Below are 19,904 nucleotides of genomic sequence, written 5' to 3' on the forward strand. Positions count from 1 at the left end.
TGTGTTGATTTGAAGAAATATCTGTGGTTAAAAGTAAATTATGTTTTAAAATACTGCTGCTCCTATGACCGTTAAATTACACTTATTTATATGGCACCAATATATTCTGTAGTGCCGTTACAAATTATTATTATTATTATTAATCCAATTAATTTATTAAGATCCAATAAATTACTCAGTGCTGTACAATTTAAGTGGGGCAGATAACACATCCATAACAAATATACATTAATGCATACAGATACATCAGGAATTGGCAACCTTGCCCATAAGCTTGCCATCTAGCCTTATGGTACTTTTTTTACAACGTTCCAGGCAGGAATGGTGTGCTTTTGATGGCTCCGCTCGTGAGCTTACAATCTAAAGGAGTAGTAGGAGTAACTGAAACAAAAGGAGAGTAAAAATATTTAATATAGACAAATACTATCCTTTGACTCTGCAAGTTTTTCCTTCAAGAAGCGCAGAGTAGACGGTACTAGATGTATAGCTCGTTTTGTGAGATGGAATTACCGTATTTGCTAGATTATAAAACAAGGTTTTTTCCTGCAGCGATGCAGGGGACCTGGATCCTCCTGGACTAAGCACCGGGCAGCGTGTAGAGCTCTACGCAATTCGCTTACACAACTTCCGCTGCAGCCGGGAGGAGGTGCGTTTAGCAGCAGGGGTTGTCTGCGTCCATCGCGCAGACCTTCCCCGGCTGTCAGAGATCAGAGTTCCCCGTGAGGGGGAGGGAGTGTTAAATGGGGGGGCATGAGGCAGAGTGCTCTGTGAAATGCCTTTAAACCCCCTTAATGCCACTCTGCCTACCACTTCATTGTCTGGCATAGGGATGCACCGAAATGAAAATTCTGGACTGAAACCGAAAATCCAGCATTTATCTGTCCGAAACTAAATATGACCCCCCACCATAAAAAAAATCTCACACTTTTATTTAAAGTAAGTAACACAGCAAAATAAGACAAAAAAATTCAATAACAATATTAATATATATATATGATTGTTAACAGCAGTCACACTCCTATCATGCCCAGGCATACCCAGATTACAGCATGTACTAGCTGACTTGGCATGATAGGAGTGTGATTGCTGTTAAATATTGTTATTATTATTGTTCACATGTGAACTCCGCACTGGAGGCATAGAATCAGACATACAAATCCCGTATTTGCAGGTACACAATAATAATGTATGGAAACATAGCAAGAGATAAAACTACAGGCATAGATGATAGGTTGCACAACCCAAAGCCAGCTCTGGCGTCCGCACTGCCCACATAGAACCTGACCAGCACTCAGATTACACACATAGGATTTACCATCTTTGTCCCCAAACAGCCCGGCCTGTGCCATCTTTGTCCCATAAACACCCTGCCTGTGTCATCTTGGTCCCCAAGGCTCAAACATCCTGCTTGTGCCATCTTTGCCTTTCCACAAATCAATTATACATCTATCATACAAACACTTTAACAGTCACTCACTAATTCACACTTTCATTCACATAATTAATTCACACAATCATTTATTCTCTCACTCATTCACACAAGTTTACACATTCATTAATGTGTAAACGCTACTGCCCTCTATACGCCACTCTGCCTCCCGAAATGCCTTATACCTCCCTATATTCCACTCTGCCCCATAATATGCCTATTAACCCCCTAAATGCCAGAGTGGCATATAGGGGTATAAGGCAATTCTGGAGGCAGAGTGGCACATAGGGGGTCAAAGGACATATCATTGGGCACAGTGGCATTTAGAGGGTTAAAAGGCATATCATGGGGCACAGTGGCATATAGGGGGTATAAGGCATTTCTGGGGCAGAGTGGCAAGCCAGGGGGCAGATGTGCATAACAGGGGAGGGCAGGTTGAAATAAAAACAAAATATTTTTCTCAATCATAGCTTTTATTAAAAAAAAATTGATCACATGTTTACATGAATTAACATTTACTGGTAAAACTTTTTTCCTAAAAGGCTTTTTCTTTTTTTCATAAATTAATATTCAGATTTTGGGGGGTCGTCTTATCATCAGGGTCGTCTTATAATCGAGCAAATACAGTATTCTCTCCACAACTTACTGTTTATTGAATGAACCCCAAGTGTTATGTTCTATACAGATTGCCTGCATACTCTAAGAAAAGTTTTTTAGGAACTTGGAACTTTGCTATCTCCTGCAAAATATTGATATATATATATATATATATATATATATATATATATATATATATATATATATATACTTATATAAAGTGTAATTTGTGTTTTAATGCTCATGCACAGATCTATTATGATATTATTGTATAGCGAAGAGGTCTCCAAACTGTGGTCTTCCAGTTGTTGCAAGATTACATCTCTCATGCTCATCTGCCAGCCTTTGAGCTGAAAGAGCATTATAGGAGATGTAGTACTGTAACAGCTGCAGGGCTGCAGTTTGGAGACCCCTAGCATAGGGGATCTGTCAGTTTGTAATACTGCAATATGTCCTGGAAGCGGCAGTAGCAGACTAGCTTTAGCATGTTTGGGGTTTATTCACTAAACAGAGTTGTAACCTCACCGTTAATTATGAAGGGCCAACACTGTCAGGTTTATCCAGAAAGAAGGCCTGGGCTGGCCCTGTATAATTTGTTATTCAGTGTTCAAGGAGATAAATCGCATTTCTTTAACTATATATATATCATACAGGGCCAGGCAAGCTCTACCTGCAGCAGAAGCTCACTGGGGTTGGACCTCAAAATAAGGTCTGAAATCAAAAAGCTGAAACACAGCCCTCGCAAGCTTTTTCTTTAGTGAAAAGACCCCACTATCTTTTCCACCAGCCTTGGGTACAGTTTCACATAAATACAATTTTTAAATAATAATATACAAAGTTGCATTTATTAAAAAAGGGACAGTCTTCAATATGTATTGTAATTACCGTATTTGCTCGATTATAAGATGACCCCGATTATAATTTAGGGAAAAAAAGAAAAAGCCTGAATATAAGACGACCCTATAGGAAAAAGTTTTACTAGTAAATATTAATGTAAACTATTTTTTCATATTTAATAAAAGCTATGATTGAGAAATTTTTTGTTTTGTTTTCATTTCCTTTTATTTGCCAACCTGCCCCCCAGTTATGCACATCTGCCCCCCTATATGCCAATCTACCTCCCTGATATGCCCTATACCCCCCTATATGCCACTCTGCCTCCCTGATATGCCTTTAACCCCATATATGCCACTCTGCCTCCCTGATATGTCTTTAACCCCATATATATGCCACTCTGCCTCCAGAAATGCCTTATACCCCCTTTATGCCACTCTGCCTCCAGAAATGCCTTATAACCCCCTATATGCCACTCTGCCTCCAGAAATGCCTTATACCCCCTTATATGCCACTCTGGCATAGGGGTTAAAAGGTATATCATGGGACAGAGTGGCATATAAGGGGGTATGAGGCATTTCTGGAGGCAGAGTGACATATAGGGGTTTAAAGGGCAGAAAAAAGCCTTATGCCACCCATACAACCCCCCCCCCGACTTACCAGTGCTTCTGGCCCTGGTGTCTGGTGGGGGCAGCAGGTGTTCCGCCGGAACGTCTATGAGCACCGGAAGGTCGTGTGACGCTGGTGCTGCGTCATAGAAGCTACGGCGGAAGTACAAGCAGTAGCAGGGGTTGTCTGCGTTCATCGAGCAGACTTTCGCCGGCTGGCAGAGAAGAGAATTCCCCTGCGCTGCGGGAAATTCTCCTCTCTGGCAGCCGGGGAAGGCATGCGCAATGTGCGTAGACAACCTCCGCTGCTGCCGGCACTTTCGCCGGCGCTCGGTGATAGACGCCCGGTGTAAGTGCCGGCAGCAGCTGAGGTTACTAGACAGGAGGATCCAGGTCCCCTGCAGCGCTGCCGGGGATCTCGATCTTAGTCTCATAGTCAGACCTCATAGTCAGACCTTTGAGGTCGGATTAGAAGACAACCTCAATTATAAGACGAGGGGTATTTTTCAGAGCATTTGCTCTGGAAAAAACCTTGTCTTATAATCGAGCAAATACGGTAATTGAATGTTTTAGGTACCGGCACCTCAACAGCAAATCTGGGAGCCATGTTAAGCACACATGCCCATTATCCTTACGTGTCACAGAATGCTACTCAGAAATTATTGTGGGTGCTCACACCCAGCGAGCAGCCATGTTTGTGTTTCTGGGAAGGGCTAACACTTGGTAAAATAACTGTTCAAACATGTTTTCTTTTACATATATTTCATACAAAAGATTGTTTGCTGCATTTAAGGAGGCAAAGAATTTGTTCTTTGTAAATTGACAACTTCAAATCAGGATAACTCCAGTAATGTCACTTTAACCCAGTACCTGCTGCCAGCCAGCTGAGACACTGAGTCTGTGTTAACCCTTTACTTACATAGCACTGAGTGTGCTCTTTTGTTAAGCAATACGTTTTACACACAAGTTTAATTAAGAATAATTACATATGTTACGGCATACATCCAAGGGATTTAGGGTCTTGGTAGAGGCATCTGTATTCCTCATGAGTTTTAGATGTATATGTAAATTGAATTGCTTTGTAGGAGGGATATAGGCATAAAATAAGCCATACAAGACATTTGGTGTGGAGTGTTAAAAATTGCCAGAAGTTGAGGATCTGTGTGCGGTGCCCTTATAGACCCTCCAAAAACATGAAGCTCCAGCAGACTCCTAGTCTAACCCTTTTTCTAGTAATGATTCTTCTGGTCTCCTATGTTCTTACATAAATCCAAATTCTCTTGTTTTCCTTTCTCTCTATCAGAATAATGGCTGTAGACTGGATTGGTTTTGGCTATGCTGCCCTTTTGGCTTTTGGTGGTTACCTTGGATATGCCCGTAAAGGTGAGTAACTGTGATAGTTGTGATCTTAACACAATTCTGATTCTTTCCTAACTTGCCTAGAATTTCATTTTTCCAAGGCCATGGAATACTGACAGTTTATAGCCATAGAGTTCCTCTAAGGCTGATGTCTAGATGGAGCCAGTCAGGAGCGTAACTAGAAACCACAGGGTCCTGGTGTGAAAATTTCCCTGGGGCCCCCCCAACAGCTGGTCTGTGCCATTATTGCCCCCAAACAACTTGTCTGTGCCTTCTTTGCTCCTTGCCCCCTCCTTCTAACATACAGTCTGGCACACGTATGTAAACAAACTTACACAAATTACACACACTTACTCACTAACACACACGTGGTGAAACACGAGGCGGGCAGCCTCGGTTTCACCACGCAATGTAACATGACCCCGATACGTTCCTGTCTCCCCGTGCCGGTTCTAAATAGTTTAGAAAGGGCCCTTTCATGGTGCAGTCCAGGTCGGAAGGGTCCTTTCTAAATTATTTTGAATTGGTGTGAGGAGTGAAGAACAAGGGGTTGCACCAGGCCCCATAGAGGCCTGTATCCCTTCGCAACCCCCTGTAGTTACGCCAGTGGAGCCAGTATGATAGGTTTGACAGGTTTTACAAATTTGCAGCAGGGGGCGCTAATAAAGACTTGTGTGTATGGTTTAAATTCAACTGATTATTATCTTTTTTTATTAATCTACTATTTTTTTCTTTCCTTGCTTGTGGCTTTTAAGATATTAAGTGCCTAATTCATAATGGAACTTCAGGATCACTTTTTGTACAGTTGACTTTGATTGTGCATTGTTTTTATTCTGTTGGTTTTTTTTTTGCAGGCAGTATCGTGTCCTTGATTACGGGACTAACCTTTGGCATAATAGCTGGTTATGGAGCATATTGTGTTTCACTTAATGCCAGAGATGTCAAGATATCACTGTGTGAGTAAAATACTCCCAAGTTAATCATTATTTCACCATAAAATAATACTGGGGTTGCATGGAAAAATACCTTGAGTTACTGATAAAAAAATGAAACATTTAAGGTTATATAATAGCATCCCACCTGCGATTACATGTCATGATTCTCAGTGTACTCACTTAGAGTGAGACATGTAAAGTATGTGGCCTAGGGCCAAGCTAGCTTGGGAGGTGTATATCAGCCCAGGATGGACTGGCCCTTTGTGGACAATTTCGGACCGTCAATGGGAGGCAGGAACACAGTGGGGTCATGTAATGCAAGGTAGCCAGAGAGAAAGCTGCCAATGAGGTAAGAGGGGTGCGAGAGGGAGGGAGCAAGCAAGTGAGCGAGACGATAATGGAGGGGGTAGGTAGGTGTGTATGTTAGTATGAGTATGTATGTATGAGTATGTGTTAACATGTATAAGTATTTGTGTGCTAGCAGGGATGTGTTTGTGTGTTAGCAGGGATGTGTATCTGTAAGTTTTTGTGTGCTAGCATGGATGTATATCTGTAAGTGTTTTTGTGCTGGCATGGATGTGTGTGTGAGCATGAATGTGTATGTGTAGGTGGTATAAAAGGGCGTGTGTCTGTGTGTATTAGTGACTATGAGTAGTTAGATGTTATTATAACTATGTCTATGTGTTAGTGTGTGAGTTTGTGTAAATGTGTGTACATATGTGTGCCAGTCCATATGTTGGGGGGGGCAAGGGGCCAATGCCCCCCTGGGCCAGAAGGTGGCAGCCCTCCCCTGGTATGGTTTTAAAACTTACATGTGTTTAGTTCCCATTGACATTAATGGGAGCTTGAATCACCAGATCCACATTATCATGAAACTTTTGAAAATAGGTTTAATGCTGTAGTAGGTATGGGCAAGGAAAAGTGTAAAATTAAACTACAATTTCTAAAGTGTCTAAATATGTGTCTAAGTAGATGGGTGATGCCTATCTCTCGTTCCTTCCATATTCTACGAGGCATACAATCCTTGCCATCCGCAACCTGACATGGCAGCATAAACTAAACAGTGTTTGCTAATAATTTAAGATTTATTTTAAGCAATATGTGCGCTAATAAATTAACTCTTTTTTTTCTCAACTGGATTTTCCTCATTTGTGCAAATCAAAAAATGTATTTCATTTACTTTTGCACAGTTGCAGCAATTATTTTGGCTACGGTAATGAGTGCAAGGTTCTACCGATCTAGGAAAATAATGCCGGCTGGAGTCATTGCTGCAAGCAGGTACGAACGCTATATTTCTTAATGGGGCATTTTTCCTTCAACATCATAGGGGTATTGAATTTTTTTTGGGGGGGGGGCTGATTCAGGATGCTTGGGAAGGACTGTATTATACAATTTTAAGAACATTTTTTATAACTTTTTATAAAGAACAGTGAAACATGGACAGAGAACCCCCTGGGGTCTTTTTTCTTGCATGTATTTATTACATGAAACTAAACCTAAATGAATGGGATATTTCTTGACAATATTAAATACATATATGAGTATGTGTACTAAAATATCCATGTATGTAAGTAGAAGGTTGAACTCTGTATCTTTTCTACTAGGATGAGGTGATACACCATAAAGTAGTACAGTACCAAAGGTGTAAAATAGACTTGGTAGCCTTAATTGCAAGCACAATATGTTGCAGTTCATCATTATCTTGCTTAGTGTTGCTATATAGAAAGCTAATTTTTTTTTGTACACCTTTTTGTTCCATAAAATTTTGAATTAAAGTAGAGAAGTACTAAACATGCATTATTTGTTTTTGCAGCATCTTTATCATCGTGAGACTAGGACTTGGCCTTTTCTAGGATACTGCATCGGCTGGGAAGCTCGCCAATGATCAGTTGTCCCTCTGGACCTCCTGCTTATGCAATATAATTTAACATTGAATCTGCACTGATATTTGTTCTGAATAGGTTGCATACTAATTCCTGTTAATTATTTTATGTATTAAATCCATGTAAAGATTATTTGGTACAGTTATCTGCCTAATCACATGGGCCGTAATGGTTTGGCCAGTATCCTTCTTTTACCTTGGTATGTATGTGGATCCTAACACATAAGTTGTGGATCTCTTCGTAGGGTTTCATCTGGGAGGGTTTTCAGCAATTTAATAATATCAGAGGTCTATTGTACCTGTGCTCGTAGATGATCTTCTGATAGCATTCCTGTTGGTGAGGTGGAGGATGGGGATGTTTGAGTTCACCATACAATGCCGCATCCTGTGTGGTGCTGTACTGATGTGTATTCATTTATCTAAAAGCACTGGTTAATGATTTTTTTTTAGGATATATCATTAAGAAACTGAATCATTTTAAAGCTACTTCTTACAATTAGCATTTTTTTTACATTTTTATACAAACTTTCCTGATGCATTTCTACAAGAGTTTACATATTTACATTAATAAATTGCTAGCTTGTAAAACTAAATGCAATGTCATCTGTATGCGTTTAATGAATTTAATCTGTATTACCTGGGGATAAAAGTGTGTTGAATGATAGTTTATCATCACAGTGGATATATTGATGTACGTGAGGAAAAATTCTCAGTGTTTTCATCTAGACTTGGGAAGCTCACAGACCTAAAATAATTTCACTGTAGATTATTGTGATGTAAACCAGTATTTAACAGGGCATTAAATAACGTGATTAGTTTCCTTAACTTAGTACATTATACTATACTTTAAAACAAAAGAGTGATGGACACAACTAAATCAAGGGAGTATACAACAGTCGGGAAACCTGTATTCTATAGCTGCCACTCTTCGTAGAGACCCGAGAAATCACTGTGTAAAAAATGTTTGTGAAAAATCTATGCGAAATTACAAAGATAACACAGTGGGGTTAGTCATTGACTTTGTCATGTAGTGTAAGTGTTGGATATTCACAAAAGGAAATGTACCCACAAAAAATATCTGGGTCTTTTTAAAGGGTCTCAACAAAACATCGAATTCTTGTTTTTAATATGTGATTTTTAGCACCAAATAAGGCTTTATCCCTTAATACCTTTGGACTCCTGAAGATAACTATTATGTATGTTTAAGGTCACTCAGTTTTAAGTGTGTTTCACACTTTTTATACATGGCATTAGCAGATGATCATTTTTATGTTCTGTACAAAGGCTTGGCAGCAGACAGTTTCACCCTGCCCTGTTACAGGTAACCACTTGCCGACATCCACTTTATCTGATAATTATTACTTGCTTCTGGCAAACGTTCATTTGAGGACACAGACTGACTGCCTAACACTCAGTAATTCATGATAATATGGTTTGTCAAACTGGTTTCCCATGTGCAATGTATATTTTATACACATATATCCAGTTATTAATTTAAAATACCGGTACTAGTATTTCAGTGGTCAGTGTACAATGTCTGTATTAAGTAGATAATATGTATGGTTCCTCATATTATGGCATGCATGCATCTTTTTGAGGCAAGTAATATAGAGGTTTTGGAAGATACATCAGCATATTTTGAAGTTTATATGAAAACAAGTTATCTTATTAAATAAATAAACACATGAAAAAAACCTGCAAAGCCCCTCCAACAGCATTCCTTTAGTCCAAGCATGCTGCCAAAGTCTGAGTGCCGGGATATGACATCAGTTCCCGGCTCTCAGATGCAGGCAGTGTTGCAAACATGTCTCAAAGGTAAGATGTATTTATTTATTTATTTCAGCTTTAAGTACTCCACTATAATATGTGCCCCTTTTTAAGATTCTTGAAAAAAAGGGTGCTATACCCAAGGTTTTACAGTATTACAAGGAAATACTGGCAAAGCTAAATTTGTTGTGTTATGGTCCCACCACCCCAGGTGTTTACAGTTTGCATTTTTCATTAGAAATAAAGATTGGGATAAAGTAAATTATATACATTTCTACAGGTCCTGCATTATTATTATTTATTGTTTTATGTAGCGCCATAGCGCTGTACAATGGGTATAGATCCAGATCAGTCTATAAATGCTGAATTAAAACTGAAGCACCTCCCGTACAGTTGATATGTATTTGGCAGTAGCCACAGGCTTCTTCTGACTTCCAGGTTCCAGGAATTTTTTAATAGATGGGATCTTGCTTGTGCTTTCTTTAAAAGTCTAGAAACGGCAGAAAAGATTTTGCATAGTGATGTGTTGTGAGTAAAATGGAACATACAGTTAGAAAGTGGTCACCACCTAATATAGTCCTGTGAGTGTTAGATTACAACTATGATCATTGCTTGGGCCCTTTCAGTCCATGTATTCAGTTTTGGAACTAATCAGTTGTCTATAAGTGATTGCTAGTGTCAGCGTCGGCCCAAAGACATTGTGCTGCCTGGCGCGAAATATGAAATACAGAGACCTAGCTCAACAGAGAAACGTGTGGGATGCTCCATAAACATAGCGAGCAGGGGGGACAGACCGAGAAACCTAGCTACCGAAAACATACATGGTACAGGACACAACATAGTGCAGGGAACAAGGCAAGGAACACGGGATGGAGTAGGAGACGAGATCCTCAGATGATTCAGGAAAAAAAGGGCAAAGGCACATGAAAGACTGACACATGACACATTCTAAACCCTGCCTACTGAATTACTAATAAACTGAAACTAAACATTGAATCTAAACACAGAACAGAGATAAAACATACCTAGAGACTGCAGACTGAGAAAAACATAACAAAAGGGTGGGGCATACCTTATAAAGAAAACAAAAGCTGAAGCTAAGAGCAGAACTGAAGTAAAAAATCTGAAGTGCAGGACAGAGCATAAGGAAATCCAGGAATGGATTGACAGCGAGACAGGGGAACTGTGGAGAGACAGGGCAAACTAGAGATAGGAAGCTCCGCAGCTGGCCTGACAGTGTGTCACTATTTGGTGTTAGCATGAGTGTGTACCAATGTATATTATTAACGTATCAGGGGTGAGCCTAGGTGCTATATATACTTTATTACCGTATATTGCCACACTCACCTGAAGCAAAGGAAAGTGAGGTAAGACATCATCATGAACCTCCTCAACCATTAGTATAGCCTCCAGCAGCTGTATGTCTGCCCAGCTTAACTGGTTCCCAACCAAGTAATCCTGGTCTTCTAAAACCTGCAAAGAATTATTTCATACCAAAACATTTGTTATACTAGATGTTTTGCAGATGTATTCCTCATTAGTCATTTTAGGACTGGCCATAAAATCAAATAGAAAATGCATAAAGGAATGGATTCCAGACATCTAGTAATGCAAAATATTAAAATCAATTACCAAGATTGTAACTTTGCTGTGTCATAAATAATTCAGATAAATAGATTAACCAAGGCATCTGTTCTCGAAGTGCAAAGTTAAATTCAGGGATTATGTTTTGATTATGAATAAAGCCAGCAGTGCTATTGGAATTCCGTCCCAGGGACTTGAATGTTAATCTTTCCCAACACCTTTTTTGCTCCCTAGTCTTTTTTCCTCTGTTTGTGCAATCCTTTTCCATAGTCGCACTTTTGACCCTTTCCCCCCCCATCAGTTCCTCTCTTGGTCACTTAACGTATTCCCATTTTGTTCTGACCCCAAAAACAAAAAAAAAAACACAAAAAAAACCACTTGAAGCCCCACATCGTTGTCTATGCAGTATGGCATGATATTGCTTATTATCTGCCATGGTGTACTCAAGAAACTGAGAACTACAACAGCACCATTGGCCTGCTAAGCACTGGGTTCTAACATCCTTGCACTAAGCTGCACAAACAACCTGAGAAGGAGGAGTCAGTGCTGTTGGAGGACCCGGCCAAGGTCTTGGTGGCCCACATGGGGACCACATTCCCCCACTCAGACAATTCACTTTTGTCTAAAAATGGCTCTGTCAGAAAAGTAAAGCAATGAAGTTTATGTATAGAAAGGGTTCATTTCTTAACTTGGCAAGATTTCTTGAAAGTCAACATACTGATTTACTTATACAACCGTGCCATCTCAGGCCTTCTTGCATGCAAAGTTCACTAGGGTTGACTGTTCACAATGCACATGAAGTATTTTAGGAGTTTTAAATGTACTGTACTGAAAAAGCTCAATACAGCACTAGAGTCACCAGTCTTCTTGCCCAGTGACAAATCTAATAATTTAAAATAATTTTAATTTGAAGCTCTACTTGAAAGAAACTATGTCATGTCTGCATCTACAAGTGTTACAGGCTCAAGCATGAAGCTATGCATGCATGAACTTATCATGGGAGTCCCCATAACAATGTTTTAAATGCACCGCCCAGGAATGTGCACAGAGATATGGGCAATATTTATAATTTTGGCACTCTAAAGAAAATACATACGTTTTCAAAGACAGGGAAATATCGTTTCATTGCTCTCTGTTTAGCAAGCTCTAGCTGCTTTGCTTTGTCCGGTTCTGGCAAGAAGATGGAAGAAAGGATCAGTGCCATAAGCTCTGAAGTCCCCTCTACATACATGTCAATACTAAATGCAAACCATGGGAAGAAAAACAGTTTGTTAGTCATATCACATAAGGTTCAACTATTAACGCATACAGTATGTATAATATATGGACAAAAGCATTTATGACATTGCATTCTAACTACATAGACGTTAATATGCAGTTGGTCCCCCCCTTTGCAGCTATAACAGCTTTCACTCTTCTGGGGAGGTGTTCCACTAGATTTTGGGGTATTTCTGTGGGAATTGTTTCCTATTCATCCAGTATAGCATTTGTGAGGTCAGGCACTCATGTTGATCGAGAAAGCATGGCTCGTAATGACCGTTCCAGTTTATCTCAAAGGTGTTCGATGGGGTTGAGGTCAGGGCTCTGTGTGGTCCACTAAAGTTCTTCTACACCAAACTCATCCACCATGTCTTTATGGACCTTGCTTTGTGCAATGGGACACAGTCATGCTGGAATAAAAAAGGGCCTTCCCCAAACTGTTCCCACAAAGTTGAAAGCATAGTCCAAAATGTCTTGGGCAATGCTATGCTCAATATTGACCTGCCAGCAGCAGGGATCAAAAGGACTTTAAAATTGTGAAAAAAATATTGCAATGTATTAGAATTTTTTTATTTTTTGTTATTTTTTTTTTAAACTTCTTTATTCCACAGAGAAGACAAAGCATAAAACATAAGAATAAGTTTACATCCAGACATGTTGACAAAACTTGACATGTACAGAGACAAGTGATGTACAGTTCCAGTATAACATACAGTACAAACAATGATCTGGGAGACCAAAAGTAAGGTTATGAGGAGGACAATCATGGAATCAATCGTAAGGTACAAAATTTTCCCTTCACAAAGATGTCATTACCCCCACCGACGCAAAACCTCGGGCCACACCATTCATCCAGCCCGTCCAACATTAAGATCAAAAGCCTGGGACGGGGCGAGTACCTCTCAGGACCTGAAGGCAGTACCATTCTGTGGTATTAAATGTTTGGTATAACGACAATCTGGTATTACTATCCAGCGTCGCGATAAATGGGGACCCACGGTTAAACAGAAATTTAACCTTGCTTTCCTTATGGAGAATGGCTTCAAGCCAATCCATCTGAAACAAAAAGCGTAAGCGCGACAGGACCATAGGCAATAAAGGTGGCTGAGGAGCAATCCATTGGGACAATATTGCCCGTTTGGCCACTGCCGAGATAGTGAGCAAGAGAGATTTAGCTCTCGCTACAGAGGGGGGAACATGGTCAGGGAACATACCAAAAATTGCCCATTCAACAGAAATTACAAAACGAATGCCCAGAGTATCTGTGATTAGAATTATTTTAAAATAAAAGACAGGGGTTGCTTTACCATTAACCATGCAAAGGGACAGTTATACTTTTTTCCCAAAATACAACATTCTGAAGTTGGCAATACACCTAAGGAACTGTGAGTAACCATTTTAATTTCCCATTTTCAGGGTTTGTACGATTATTCCTCTCTATTAACCAATTAATTCCCCTTTGTTAAGTTACTGACACTCTTTGGTGGTTCAGGGGTGAATGGAGAGGACACCAGGAAAGGAAACTAATTGATATGCTAATTCTTCCTCCTAAGCAACAATATCGAGTGCCAAAAACCCCACAGAAGCTATATGCACTTTTAATGCACAAGTTAAAGGCTGAGAAGATGCCCCTGTCTCTTGCGTTTGTTAGATTACAAAGTTTTGCATAAGCTTATTGTACATTTTGTTAGTAAATATACAGTATAATTATGTGGGCTAATATTTTCATTGCCACCTACTGTTTTCATAATAATAATAAATGCACTTACTACGCTCTCTCCTTTAGATCCTTTCCGTACAGGTTGTATTTTCCAGCAATGTAGTGCAGAATGGCTTTAGTCTGTACTAACCTCATCCCATCAATTTCTACCAATGGCAGTTGCTCAAATAGCAAAAATCCATCTGTGGGATAAGAAATTAATCATTATCTATAATCAAATGTATGGTTCAACTGAAACTATTCCATCGGTGCTATGGTATGTTAAACCACTTCCTAACCCTTTCATGGTCGGGAATATTTCAAAGCCTGTACGCGGGTATTAAGTGGAGTGCCTCAGGGGTCTGTCCTCGGTCCTCTTCTTTTTAATTTATTTATAACTGATCTCCCAAGCTGCATTGAGAGCCATGTTACAGTTTTTGCTGATGACACAAAATTAGGCCGGGTAATTCAGACTAATCTTGATGTTTCTTCTTTGCAGGAAGATTTAGACAGAGTTGGGGACTGGGCGTGCAAGTGGCAGATGAGGTTCAATATAGAGAAATGCAAAGTTATGCATTATGGTAAAAATAATAAAAATGCGACCTATTCTTTAAATGGAATATCCTTGGGGGAAACTACCAGTGAGAAGGATTTAGGAATAACAGTTGACAACAGACTTGACAACAGTGCGCAATGCCAGCAAGCAGCTGCGAGGGCCAATAAGGTTTTGGCATGCATAAAACGAGGTATTGATTCAAGGGAGGAGGATATTATCTTGCCTCTTTACAGATCATTGGTAAGACCTCACCTTGAATATGCGGTACAATTCTGGGCACCGGTCCTCAAAAAGGACATTATGGAATTAGAAAAAGTGCAAAGGAGGGCTACGAAATTAATAAGGGGATTGGATGATACTAGTTATGAAGAGAGACTAAAAAAGTTAAAATTATATACGCTAGAAAAACGGCGTCTCAGAGGGGATATGATAACATTATATAAATATATGCAGGGCCAATATAAATAGCTCAATATACAAAGAACAAGAGGTCACCCTCTGAGACTGGAAGAATGCAGGTTTCATAGACGACAAAGGAAGGCATTCTTCACAGTGAGGACAATAAAGGTATGGAATTCACTGCCAAGGGAGGTGGTGTTATGAAATACACTAGATGTCTTCAAAAGGGGCCTCGATATTTTCTTAGAAAGGCATGACATACAGGGATATAAATAAAATAACATTAATATTAAAGAGCTTCTTGATCCAAGGACAAATCCGATTGCCTCTTGGAGTCAAGAAGGAATTTTTCCCCCTGATGGCAGAATTCGAAGTAGCTTAATTAGGGGGTTTTTTTTGCCTTCTTTTGGATCAAGAATAGGAAGGTTAGGTAGAAGGGTTGAACTTGATGGACTTAAGTCTTTTTTCAACCTTACAAACTATGTTACTATGTAAATCCTGGCCTGTCTTGGAATTGTAACTGTGACAGCCCATCAGTTTATCCCTTATGTTATTTGTTATTTTGGCCCCATACCTGTTTTCCTGTGTTACACCCAAACCTTGTGTTTTTCCAAAGTAATAAAGGCTCACAGACCCTGTATACCCCTAATGTTGGTCGGATCTCACCTTTCCACCTGCCTGGGGCCTGACCGGGACCTAGCCGCAAATTCATGGTATTGTGCGGCGGCTAGGAACCGCGGAGACGCCCGCCGACAATTGGAACAGCGTCGCTACAGGCGCCCTTTGCCTCACCACGTGGCTCTTTTGAGGGTACATTAAGCTTGTGGTGGGCAACACTCGGTGGTGGTTACAAAGAGGAAGCTCGCTCGGGAACCCTAGTTTTATAACCAATAATATGAAGAGTTAATCACTTGAGCAATTAAGCTTTCAGCGGCAAGGAAGATCTTTATGGCGGAGCTACTCAGTCCGATTACGGGTCTCCCTCACAGTAACCATGTCTGCTGAAACATAAACATACACACAAATCATAGATTTGTCTTTCTATTGATGCCATGTTTTATATGTATAGTCTACCATTTAGTAGGAATAATATATTAAATATTAGAAAAATTTCTTGTATATAACCCTCAGATTTTAAGACAAATCTGTCTTTAGATGTCATATTCTATATTGGTCAAGAGCTGTTTTGCAGTGGAATAAGTAAATCCTACCCTTCCTACTCTTGTTACTTCAGCATCGTACAGCATTATACAAAGTATATACAAATATATATTTTCTTTTTTATTTTCTTATTTTTTTACTTTCTCGATTATATAGAAAAACACTGTGTATGTCTGGTACTTTACATTTAAATTACATGTTAAACTGTGAGATGGGTGAGACTGTGGGTGGGTTCCAAAACATGTAATCTGGTTTTATATTAGTGAAAAGGGTTCTCTTATGTTGCTGCTTATGTTCTCCGCCAAACTGCCTGAGGAAACAATTGTTCTTAATTCATAAACTATGCAAATCTCAAACCATTCCTCATCTGCTGCTCCACTGTGCCAATCACTCCATTGGCTCCCATACCCTGCTAAATCAAATTCAAGCTCCTGACCCTGACCTATTATTTTTATCTTTTATTTATATAGCGCCAACAATTTACGCAGCACTTAATACAATACATATATTCAAGGGGTATGACAAGACGAGAATTGATAGAGTAAGACAAACCGATACATTAGGTGGAGAGAGCCCTGCTCGCAATCTTACAATCTTGAGATCCCTTGACAACTCTGCACCCCCCTTATATCTCTACCCTCTTATCCAAATAAACCCCTAACCACCCTCTTCATTCTTCTCATGACCTGCTACTCCCTTCTACCGTCATTACCTCTTCCCATCCCCGTATTCCCATATTTCACATGTGCTGTACCCCTTTTCTGGAGATCCCTACCTTGTTCTGTCAGACTTTCTCCCTTATACACAAGTTTCAAAACCTCTCTGAAAACCCACCTTTTTTTGAGAAGCGTACAACCTTTCTTCATAGCACTCTCAGCCAGCATCCTAATCAAGCCATCTGACCGATGAACAACCTCTACAGATCATCCTGACACTATCAACTCATCCCCATCCAAACAGTCCTCTCCTACTGTTTCACTTCCCTCTCAACCACAGACTAGACTGTAAGCTCGCAGTCGGGGCCCTCTTGTGCTTTTGTACCAGTTTGTTTTTGTGTGTGATTTTAAATTATTTTACTGAATCTGTTGTAACAGCTCTATGGAATCTGCTGGCAATATATAAAAATCTCAAAAAGTATTATAGGGATTTTATTCTCAGTGGATTGATGTCATGTCACCTGCCTTTTTTTTACCTTGTTGATGACACTTACACCTAACCATTGTAGCCAATGTTACTGGAATTATATATATTAGTAAGAAATTAGTACTTTGTTCACACACACAAAAACTTATCACATACTGGATATAATTGTGATTTTTAACAGATCCTTGATACAGCGGTAATATCAACTCGAGAAAGCACATTCAGAACAATGGACTGAAATTTCCAGAAAACGAATAGAATAGTTTAACATGCTTGTGCATATATGTTGTTTATATATATATATATATTGTTAGAAAATAATTAAATGAAGACAGTACCACGAAGCAGTTGTTCATATTGTTCTCTTGTCTCCAAGAATTCTTCTTCAAACTGACAAATAAAAACAAAAAATGATGACATATGGCAAAATATGATGTGATTGTGTCCTATAAATTAATGTTTTACATTTGCAAAGGTTGTTCATATCACCCCAAGCAAAGCGAGGGTTAAAGCTAATCTATCAATGTCTGGCATTATGTTATTTAAAAACCACTACAAATAAAGGTCACACTGCCATCACTTCACGCTGCCATCACCAATGGCCTTTGGTAGAAGTAACGTACTTTATTAAAATATAGCTTGGGGTTTTGTCAGTATAATTGTTAGGAGATATTCAGTTTAAAAATTCCTTATGCGAGCTCAGGTCGGAAGCAGCCTGTGGCACAGCCAGCGTTATCTAATCAGTTTTCTCTTTTCTCCTTAACTACCCATCCAAAGGTCACCTCAACCAATCAACAACAATCAGCATGTTAACAATAGGTGTGCAAAATCTGATGGTACCAAATCGACATGGTATCCATGCTAAAGTAAACAACAGTTTTGCTGGCCACAAGTTATATTCTGTGTATTTTACTTTTAAAATAAGTGGGCGCTTTGCCGGTAATTTGGCTTTAAAAAGCCATTAAAGCCGTTACTGAGCTCTTCCGTTTGAAACAATTCGATGAAATACTGCTTTACTTAGGTAGTTACCCAAGTCTGTCTTATTATAGACGTTATAATTATAGATTAGCCTGATCTTTTCTAAAAGATTTGAAATTTAAATAATTCTAGTTTTAATGAACTGACTCAATGAAAGAAAATCTCAGACTCGGTAAACACAATGACTCCTTATTTGGTCTCTGTAAAGCTATGACATAGCTTTCCAACATTGAGGCAAAACCCCACATCTTTACCTTCAATATTGATGCATTTTCTGGGCCCTGGTGGAAGAAGGGATGGCATTTTTAACCTTGTGGGATTAAGATGATGAGCAGTGACATGGTGTGGCCCAGGCCCTAAATATTGTTTTGTATATAAGTACAAGGGCAGGAGGCCAGGTCAGTCCAGGTATGTATTGTCATCGCATGGTAACCATTGAAGAATCTATTCTTCATACCAACCTCTACATCAGCAGCAGCCAGTAGCCATCTGATGGACTCCATTCTGCCCCTTCCATTGAAGTAGTAAAGTTTGGGTTTTTTACTCATGATTTTTCTTTAGAGGGAGAAGAAACACAAATAATTTTGGTAATTATTACTCTGACATTAAGAAATTACTAATGGCATTATTCACAAATATTTTATTCATTTGCATAAACTAAATGCAGGAAATGAATCTGCACAAAAGTGGAAAATTGACCTTGTGTGGCCATTAAGTGATGCTGACAACAGAGACATGACATAATCAAATGACCAGAATCTATGTGTGGCAGGGCAAAGCAGTTTGCCCTGGCTATATCATCAGCACAATCTGGAAACCAGTGAAGTAACTCTGCCTCTTGGAAGATCTTTTTCAAATAGTCTTGTCTACAATGAGATCTCTACTATATTTAGATCAATTATCAAAAATTTTATGATATCCAGCATGAAATCATACATAATTAAACACAAAATAAAACCCATATTTGAGTTAATAATAGAAACAGGCAGAATTGTTTACATATAGTAAACAATTATATAAGCTGTGTGTCTATATAAATTAACTAACTAATACACCTATTTGGCCGTATGTCCAATAATTATTAATTGTAAACTATGGTGACGCTGCATGTTTTAAAGCTCTGTAAAATGCACAATTTAAAAGCAAAAAGTACCCGTGATAGTATATGCTATCATTTCAATCAGCTAAATTGTGATGCTGGTATAGATGATCACTGGTTTTTGAAAGTTTTATAAAAAATACATTAAAACTATGAGCAGAAAAGGAAACAGAAGGAAATATATGCAGAGGAGAAATGGTACACAGAACAATATGCATGATATGATCTGCATAAAACCTTATGGTAATAAAAAAGTGGCATATTCAATTTCATTTGTTTACATTTTTTATCTAAATCATCAATGTACCGCTATTAATATAAACCACTTATAATTCATGTTTAGTTATACAATAATAAATATAATTGGTATAAACTGTTTGGTTCAGTGATTTAATGACTTTTATATCACTATATGTGATAAAAACTTTTCACACCTCGTCCTAAAGCTGCAAGGTGTTTCCTTCAAAGACACAATTTAGACAAAAGCTTACATAGCTTGAGAAAGTTAGCTGTGACTACGTATGGTTATTTTAGCCTGGAAAAAACATTACGGAAATATGATGAAATTAACTGACTGGGAAAGTGATATGTACAGTATGTGCACTTTCATCATT

General features: G+C 39.0%; 2 protein-coding genes across 2 annotated transcripts; one reads left to right on the forward strand and one right to left on the reverse strand.

Annotated features, from left to right (window-relative positions):
- Positions 1-2,709: 2,709 nt before the first annotated feature.
- LOC149302335 (glutathione S-transferase 3-like) lies at positions 2,710-18,739 on the reverse strand. The gene is made up of 7 exons (XM_089482426.1): positions 18,653-18,739; positions 17,552-17,603; positions 14,025-14,157; positions 12,092-12,233; positions 10,759-10,884; positions 9,786-9,901; positions 2,710-2,737 (listed from the first exon to the last, which is right to left on the reverse strand). The coding sequence occupies exons 1-7, from the start codon at positions 18,737-18,739 to the stop codon at positions 2,710-2,712; spliced, it is 684 nt and encodes a 227-aa protein (XP_089338552.1).
- On the forward strand, positions 4,776-7,062 carry LOC149302336 (transmembrane protein 14A-like). The gene is made up of 3 exons (XM_089482377.1): positions 4,776-4,851; positions 5,682-5,783; positions 6,953-7,062. Exons 1-3 carry the CDS (start codon positions 4,776-4,778, stop codon positions 7,060-7,062), a joined length of 288 nt encoding a protein of 95 aa, XP_089338503.1.
- Positions 18,740-19,904: the final 1,165 nt, after the last annotated feature.

Source organism: Sceloporus occidentalis, unplaced genomic scaffold (genome assembly GCF_023333645.1).
Source record: "Sceloporus occidentalis isolate IW3139 unplaced genomic scaffold, rSceOcc1.0.p SCAF_19, whole genome shotgun sequence".
In the NCBI taxonomy this organism is placed as follows: domain Eukaryota; kingdom Metazoa; phylum Chordata; class Lepidosauria; order Squamata; family Phrynosomatidae; genus Sceloporus; species Sceloporus occidentalis.

What these genes read in the sequence shown, in the direction of transcription:
- LOC149302336 (XM_089482377.1), top strand. Translation starts at nt 4,776, where the DNA reads ATGGCTGTAGACTGGATTGGTTTTGGCTATGCTGCCCTTTTGGCTTTT. An exon ending in CCTTGGATATGCCCGTAAAG is followed by an intron (nt 4,852 to 5,681) that starts GTGAGTAACTGT and finishes TTTTTTTTGCAG; the next exon opens with GCAGTATCGTGTCCTTGATT. An exon ending in AGATGTCAAGATATCACTGT is followed by an intron (nt 5,784 to 6,952) that starts GTGAGTAAAATA and finishes ACTTTTGCACAG; the next exon opens with TTGCAGCAATTATTTTGGCT.
- LOC149302335 (XM_089482426.1), bottom strand. Translation starts at nt 18,739, where the DNA reads ATGAGTAAAAAACCCAAACTTTACTACTTCAATGGAAGGGGCAGAATG. An exon ending in TGGCTGCTGCTGATGTAGAG is followed by an intron (nt 17,604 to 18,652) that starts GTTGGTATGAAG and finishes TTTATTTGTCAG; the next exon opens with TTTGAAGAAGAATTCTTGGA. An exon ending in CTCACTTTCCTTTGCTTCAG is followed by an intron (nt 9,902 to 10,758) that starts GTGAGTGTGGCA and finishes TGCCGTTTCTAG; the next exon opens with ACTTTTAAAGAAAGCACAAG.